Source organism: Lottia gigantea (assembly GCF_000327385.1).
Source record: "Lottia gigantea unplaced genomic scaffold LOTGIsca_122, whole genome shotgun sequence".
Taxonomy (NCBI): domain Eukaryota; kingdom Metazoa; phylum Mollusca; class Gastropoda; family Lottiidae; genus Lottia; species Lottia gigantea.
This window is the reverse complement of record NW_008707266.1, coordinates 835,685-843,263: the sequence shown is the minus strand read 5'-3', so window position 1 is coordinate 843,263 and position 7,579 is coordinate 835,685. Positions and strand designations below refer to the sequence as shown.

Genomic DNA, 7,579 nt, shown 5'->3' with positions numbered 1-7,579 from the left:
TATAAAACAAGCTTTCTTCCATTGGTCCTAACAAGATTAAATATAGATACCATTATTACAGTAGTTCATAAAGTCACTATCAATTTCACTGTTTTTTGTCAGAACTTTCACTTTTTATCTGATTTAAGTCCAAACTTTCTGATGTCGTAGTTACTGTTGATGATGATGAATATTGACGTCTTGAATAAGAATCTTGAGTTGTTACAGGTGGACGTGAGGAAACAGGCATAGAACTATGTGATGTTATGCCCTCAGATGACCTGACAGGTTCCGCTACAGAATATGTCGTTTGACCTTGTCTTGATGTTGCTGGTGATGTTCTATCTTGCTGTTCACCTAATTCTGATGCAATCAATAAAGCATCTTTATGAGTTAACGAAACACATTTATCATTTATTGCAAGTTTATGACATTCCAATCCATAGCGTTGAGACGATGCTAGAGGTGAACAGGAAGTCCAACCCTGGTGAAATACGAAAAATGGATGCTCCAGCGTAGCTTCAACTGTTACCTGAAATACACAAGAGAAAAAGACTATCAAAAAATGAGTTCATGCAACCAAAAATCCATGTTTTATGCAGTTTATCATCATTGGTTTATTTTTTCCTTCATTACTATTACTGATAAAATTCATTCAATGTATCTAGGTATAATTCATATATATAAGCTTTTGCCTTTAAGAAAACTTTTTTACAATTTATCATTTTTCATAGACATCAAAACAAAAAATTTCAATAGCTTTGACTATCTGCGAGTCCATGACTGTCATTTACACATATTTTCTGCGTCCCATCTTGTTGTTTCAATGAAAGAGAAATGTCTGTGTTGTCTGTAATGATTTGTATAATGTGTAACCAGGTTGGTACATCATGGTTTATTTTCTCAATCAATAACAGAAAACCCCAGCCAGAACATTTCTCAAATTATTCTCTATTGACAAGACTTTCTTTTATCAATGAAATATTCTCCATCGATTATTTTCAAAGAGGGGAACGTTCAAGGCTATTCCACAAATATAGTCTTGACATAGTCTTCAACATCCAGTCTTGTCAATATCTTCATAGATGTTGACCCTAATGGAGATCATTGAAAGATGTTCAAGGCTACATTACATGAATGCTGTCCTGATCTTTGAGTCACATTAATCAATAGCCATAATGATTGATTCAGATTTAAAGAGATGACCGGTCAACAAATTCTATTGGATTTCTTGTACGAGGATTTCTTAGGTTGTCTGTTGTCTGTGGTATGTCTTACGGCAAGAATTCTGCACTTGATCAACTTTTCCCTCCAAACTTTGTGTCTGCTATATACACAACTTCCACTCAAATCAAACAATTTTTTGTCCTTTACTTTTGTGTTCTCATCTTTCAAGTTCTTAAGAAGAGATCAAGAGTCAGATTTTTTTCCATCTGCAGATATACAGGAAATTTTAACATTGTACACATATTTCTAAAATAATCGGGAGTTTCTTTTCATTGACCTTAAACAGGATAGATCTAAACTCGAATAAACGACAATTTAAAACAGGACCCTTTTGAACAGAGGCCGTAGCAAAACGATCTTATTTAAAACATTGAGTCATCCCAGTGAGCACTCAATCTATAGTTTTGTCATATGTCTAGTTTTTAATCTTGAAAATAAACTCCAAAAAATATGATTTATACCACTACACTACTGAGTACATGGGTACTTTTTGATGCAGTAAGGAAGAGTTTGCTGCTCAGATTCAAAATGACAAGTTTATTTGATGTTAATTGATGCCTGGAGATCACCTCATGATTCAGTTCTTCATCACCAGCCTACTGAGAGTCCCTTAGGACATCTTCCTAGTCTGGTTCTTAGTGGAAGTGGGTGAAAAATCACCTAAACGTACTTACGAGTAACTTTGTTAATTAACATAAAGGTTGGGATTTGTAAGATTAAGTCTTTCTAAAAATCTAATTTCAAATATTTCGTCACATTCACATCTGCTCTTTATCATGTCCGATAGAATGTTCTAAAAATGGACTATATTTGAATATGACTTTCCTTATTTAGCCATGAAAGAAATGATTATATCAAGCATCTATTTCCAGCACAATCGCATTATTTGAGAACTAAAAATAGTGAAAATGTCAATTCCATTGAATACCTTTTAGTAAGAATATAGTTATATATATATACTTGTTACTAATTATAGGTCTTATTCTAATTACAACTCTTGAGAATCTCCATTAGTATATTTATCTTACTTTTCAAAACTCTCCCTCTAGCTCCGTAAAATTTCATTCAAACTTATAACAATTGATTGGATTTAAACCTCACTATAGCAACTCTCTTGTGACGTTTTCTACCATGCCAATAACCTTTCCAGTGGCGTAATAATTTATAAAACCAGAGCTATTTTTAAATCGTGTACGTCAATCGTTAGAACGGTAGTCAATGAAACTTCTACGTTAATGTCTCTTTTAATCTTTTCGATAACCAATTGAAAGGATCTATATTTAGACAACCTACGTCAATAATTCTCCGTTAATAATTCACCATAGTGCGTAAAACCGAGGAAATAGATTGTGGAAAGTGGGGGTGGTTACTAATTCAATCTACACTATTATTGATCTGTTCTTCATCGTTTGGCCGACTAAACTTTTAGTCTTTGTTCTGTGTGAATAGTTGACACTTTATTGTTGTATAATACTTGATAAGTGATTGTCCTACTGGAACAAATCTTAAAAATATTGATTCAGATAATTTTATCCAAGCAACAACTTCAGATCAAATCATATTCGTTGCTACCTTATCCGTGTCTATAAATAATAGGATTCATTTTTATTTTTATAAAGTACTGGTCTGTACTTTTAACTTTGAAATAGAAAAACAATTAAAGCAGATAGAAGCCCCAATACGTTTCACTGCAATATTTATAATTAACCTTATTTACTTTTAAAGAATAGAATGAAGACAAAATTTGTCTATGAAAAGATTTCATAATAAAATAAGATTATCTGTATGCAGTGCACAGGACCTTAAGAAATGAACCTGTAGTACACCCAACAACATTCTACTCTAAATTAACTTTTCTGACCATGGTTGCTTTTAATTTGTCAAATCAATTGCACACTTTAAGATGGGTTCATTTTCAAAATAAGGGGTGCTTCTGTTGCCTTGATCTCCTCCATAATGGTTACTGAGGTTATAAGCAAGGCAGGTAACTGTGGTTACAAGCAAGGCAGGGCATGCTCACCCCTATGGAACATATAATGCCACTCTGTAACTTTACCAGTCACTTGCAAGGTGTCCCATAGCATGTTAATACAGTATATGTTACATTTATGCCTTTGGTAATGTGATAATTTTGCTAGTTAGTAAAACCAAACCACAAGTCAAATTAGCTTTGTTCCACTCTGTCTTAGCTTAACGCCCCCACCTATCATTATTTAAATCTGACCTACTATCGATCAGACGCTTGTCAAGTATCTGAGATTTATCTATCATGATTTACTTTTTCAAGATGAAAATAACCTTCATTAGAACTTCTACATCATTTCTGGTTTGATTTCCTCCCACTGTTGTAATACAAATTGCTGAAAGCTGACCTACTGCTACAGTAATGTATATATATATGTCTAATATTATGTTTAATTATCATGTATCATTGATTATTCTATTTTAATTATTAGACATATGGCTTGTATATCAATTTAGATATTAATAACGCATAACAAATATTATCAAAATGACATTTAAGATTAGTCAAGGATAGTAACATAAAAGATTTATATATGGAAAATTGAACTCATCCATTCATCAAAATAGAATTAATTCAGCTGCATGTATCTGTACCACTTTTCAAAATTGAAATCAGATTCAGATTCAATTTAACAAAAACATAAGGGAGTTAAGACTGTGGTCACTACTTGACCTTTTCTCATTCAAAAGATCTTTATGATAATGATTTATCATTTGGCCTTTTTATCTATTTAACGCTTTTTCTTTTTCGAGAAATCTGTCATGTTGAAATTTTTGAAAAACGATTAACATTTCATCAAATTCTTTGTCAATGATAGTGAACTTGACATTTCAACATTAACCACACACCAACAAGCATTTCATACTTGGCGGTAGATTGTGAAATTCAAAATCACCTCGTTCAAAATAATTTCAAAATATCGTGCCATTTGGGAATGAGAAACTTGTGTTAAGCCCAAGAAATATTACAACAATTAATCTTTTGTCTACCCTTGAACTTGACATTGCGCAATCATCTTGAGAAAAAAAAAATCACATGTGAGAATTGAAAATTGAATGTCAGAGAGATCTGTGTCAAAACAAACATAGCTCCAAAAAATCAGCAAATCTTACTAATACCCTTTCCAGACAGAAATCTTTCATTTTCATTAGAATGTAATAATAGCAACATCATTGAAGATAAGCTTATTAATATTTTTGCGTCCTTTTGATTCAACCTACACAAGAAACTCTTTGTTTCTTTCTAAAGATTTAAGCCAGGCTTTTGTAAACTTGGAAATGCTAAACCAAATTTCACCGTTTTAACAGGTCTGGGATGTTTCCTGGATTCACAGCATAATATGTAATGTTGCTAACCTTAAATTGATAATACTGTCTAGCGTTTAGTCTGAATTATGGAAAAAAAAATTATTTTCAAAAAATCGACATGTTTAACTTTAAAAAATGAAGAATATGATTTAATTTAGAAATGCCTTTTTCCTGGATATCCTTAATCAACAACTTTTGATTTAAAGTTTAATATGAGACATTAACCGCAATTATCTTACTCTAACTTATTTAATGATAGAAACCCTTAAAATAACCCAGACAAGAGAATCCAACACTCCTTGTGGTAATAATAAATCATTTTAAATTCAATATTGCCATATAACTTTCTCTAGTTCATATGGATCAAAACTTTGACATTTACATCTTGCCTGAGGAAAACCCAAAATGGCTACTAAATTTATGTGTTTGGTTTCATTTTATCAAAATGCCATCAGCTGTCTGCAAGTTATTTTTTCATCAATGAAAACAAACCATTAACTGCCACAGGAACTATTACTGACATCATATTATGTATTTGTTACAACCAAAAGTCAAATTCTTTCCAAATGGCCTACAGATTAGAATACAATGTCACAAACAACCATTTTTGGAAAAATGGGAAAGTATCACTCACCTTGACTTTATGTTCTCCAACAGAAAATCCTAAAATAGCAGAACCCCGATCCACATGTTCATCAATTCTAATCACAGTACTTGAGTCTATTTTGAGATCGGGGCTTATATCAGCACTTTGTATAAAATCGGCAGTTTCCAGATCTTCAACTCTTTTTAATTTATTATTTGCTAACTGTATGATAGATCCTTTTTTAAAATGGGGCGGATAATGAAGGTGACGAGGAGGTAAACCTTCATATTCTTCTGGTTCAGAAGGACCAGGTGCTAATCCTGAAACATGTGATTCTGCAGCTCCTCCTACTGATACATGTGAAGAATATCCAGAAACACTTGAACTAGCAGATGGCACAAGTTTTGATCGTTTATGTTCCTCTGTTCGAGAATATTTTGTCTCAGCTTCAGTATCACCGGGTGAATCAAGAGGGCGCTTTAATATTCGGTGTTTTAAACTTCCTTCCTTCCCACTAGGAAATTTGTAAAACAGATCATTTTCCCTTGGACTTGATAATGGTCCTGTGGATTTCCCTGATAAAGGTCCTGAGGAATAACCTAGTGATCGCTCATCACAAAGACCACTACTTGTAGATGTTCCAGATCTATGACCTCTGTCTCCTTCTCTTGCCTCCACTTTGGGAGATCGCTGTCCATGTATCAATGTGTCACTAGAAGGGTTATAACTTCCAGAAGGATGTAATGGACCAGGAGATGAGGCAGAAGTTAAACTACGGTGTGATCCCATTGGAGAATATTGTGGCATTGGAGTGCCAGACATAAAAGGAGTTGTTCGAGGTAATTGGGACTGAGGAGTTGCTGGATTTCCATGTTGAACGTGACTGCCCATACTAGCTAGAACAGCTGAATAAGACTGTATATGAGGGTACTGTCCAGGAGAAATCAGAGATGAACCTTCTGGAGGATAATTGTACGGATTAGCATAAATAGCACTATATTGAGAATGAACGTTAGACACGTGTTGATGTTGTCCATGTATAGAATAGAGTGGTGAATATGGAGAATTACCAGCTAAATATTGATTTCCTGTTAATAATCGCTGGCTACCTTCAGCCATAGTCACTGATGTTCTATAACCACTTGCCGAACTTGAAGCGGGATGAGATAATCTATCTTGTCCTTGACCTTGAAGATGGCCAGCTAAAATACTATCTGCTTGTGTTTGTTGGCTCTGAGAAGGAGTACTAGCATTTGCTAACCAAGGTAAATTTTCATTGGTCGACGAAGAACTGCCAGTCATTCTACCCCGCCCATATCCATTACTGTTCATGTGTTCAGATGATGTTTGGTCATTCTGCACACAAGTCAATTGTTGATTCTCTTTTCCAATGGATTGAAGTTTACCATTCACTTGTTGGTTCAAGTTGTTGTCACCTTTTGTTTCTGAAGCTTTATTATTACTATTACTGTGAAACACAAGCTGATGAAGCTGTTGACCACTAACACCAGTTATAATACTAGAGTTACTCCCCTTGATCAGATGTATATTATGGTTTTTCCATGTGTTGTTATTATTTATCAGTTGAACAATCTGGTTGTTAGGGTCATTATTCTGTTGAGTCTGGTTGCCATGAGATTTGTCGTCTGGTTTGCCATTTGATTCTGAAAAGAGAAAAAAAAAACAGATGCGAATTGATCATGGTTATTATTCATTTCGACAACTGGCACAAAAAATGTATGGTTTTTAATTTGTTTCAGAAAAAAACTCTGAAAGCTCTCTAACCATAAAATGAATTCCCTCCACCCCCCCAAAATACAAACCTTGTAGCCTTTATTAAGTTTATATCAAACAAGAAATGTAGTAGTGTAGAATGAACCAGTATTTACAATACTGAGTAAGCTTAGTCCATGTACCATTTTTATTAAATTCTTCATTTTCAATAATCGATAACTTTGTAATTCTTTACTTTCACATTAATCCTTGCTTAATTTGTTATGTAATAATATAATCTCACGAAATCCTATGTAAATAATATTCTCCATAACTTGAGTGTTCCCATCAAAAAATCTTCAAATCAATTTTTTTGACAGACATTCCTTTATGATTCATGCTTCTCTTATTATTTGTCAAATAAGGTAAAAATTTCACATTTCATTCTTCACTGACATGTAGGTAAAGAAAACGTAAAACTTGTAATCAGCAAAAAAACAGGAAAGAAATATACAATAGAAAGAATTTGAAATATTTCTTCTCATGTCCCGCTCTACCGTATTAAACTTAATAAACAAACACTTCAATATAAAATACATTATGCAAGCTTTACCGAAAAAAATATTTGTCAAATTTAATAGAATTATTCACAGAATTTAATTTATCTTTAATTGAGTAGAGAACTACATATCTCCTAACTTAATTTAGTTATTTAGAACATTATACTGGTTTCATAAGCAT

At 33.2% G+C, this 7,579-nt stretch overlaps 1 protein-coding gene across 1 annotated transcript; it reads right to left on the bottom strand.

Moving 5' to 3' along the window:
• Positions 1-361: 361 nt before the first annotated feature.
• On the bottom strand, positions 362-5,380 carry LOTGIDRAFT_58018 (hypothetical protein; the record flags this gene model as incomplete). Its single annotated transcript, XM_009048500.1, has 2 exons — positions 362-511; positions 5,174-5,380. Coding segments are annotated over 2 exons (357 nt in total), but the record flags the coding sequence as incomplete, so codon positions are not given.
• Positions 5,381-7,579: the final 2,199 nt, after the last annotated feature.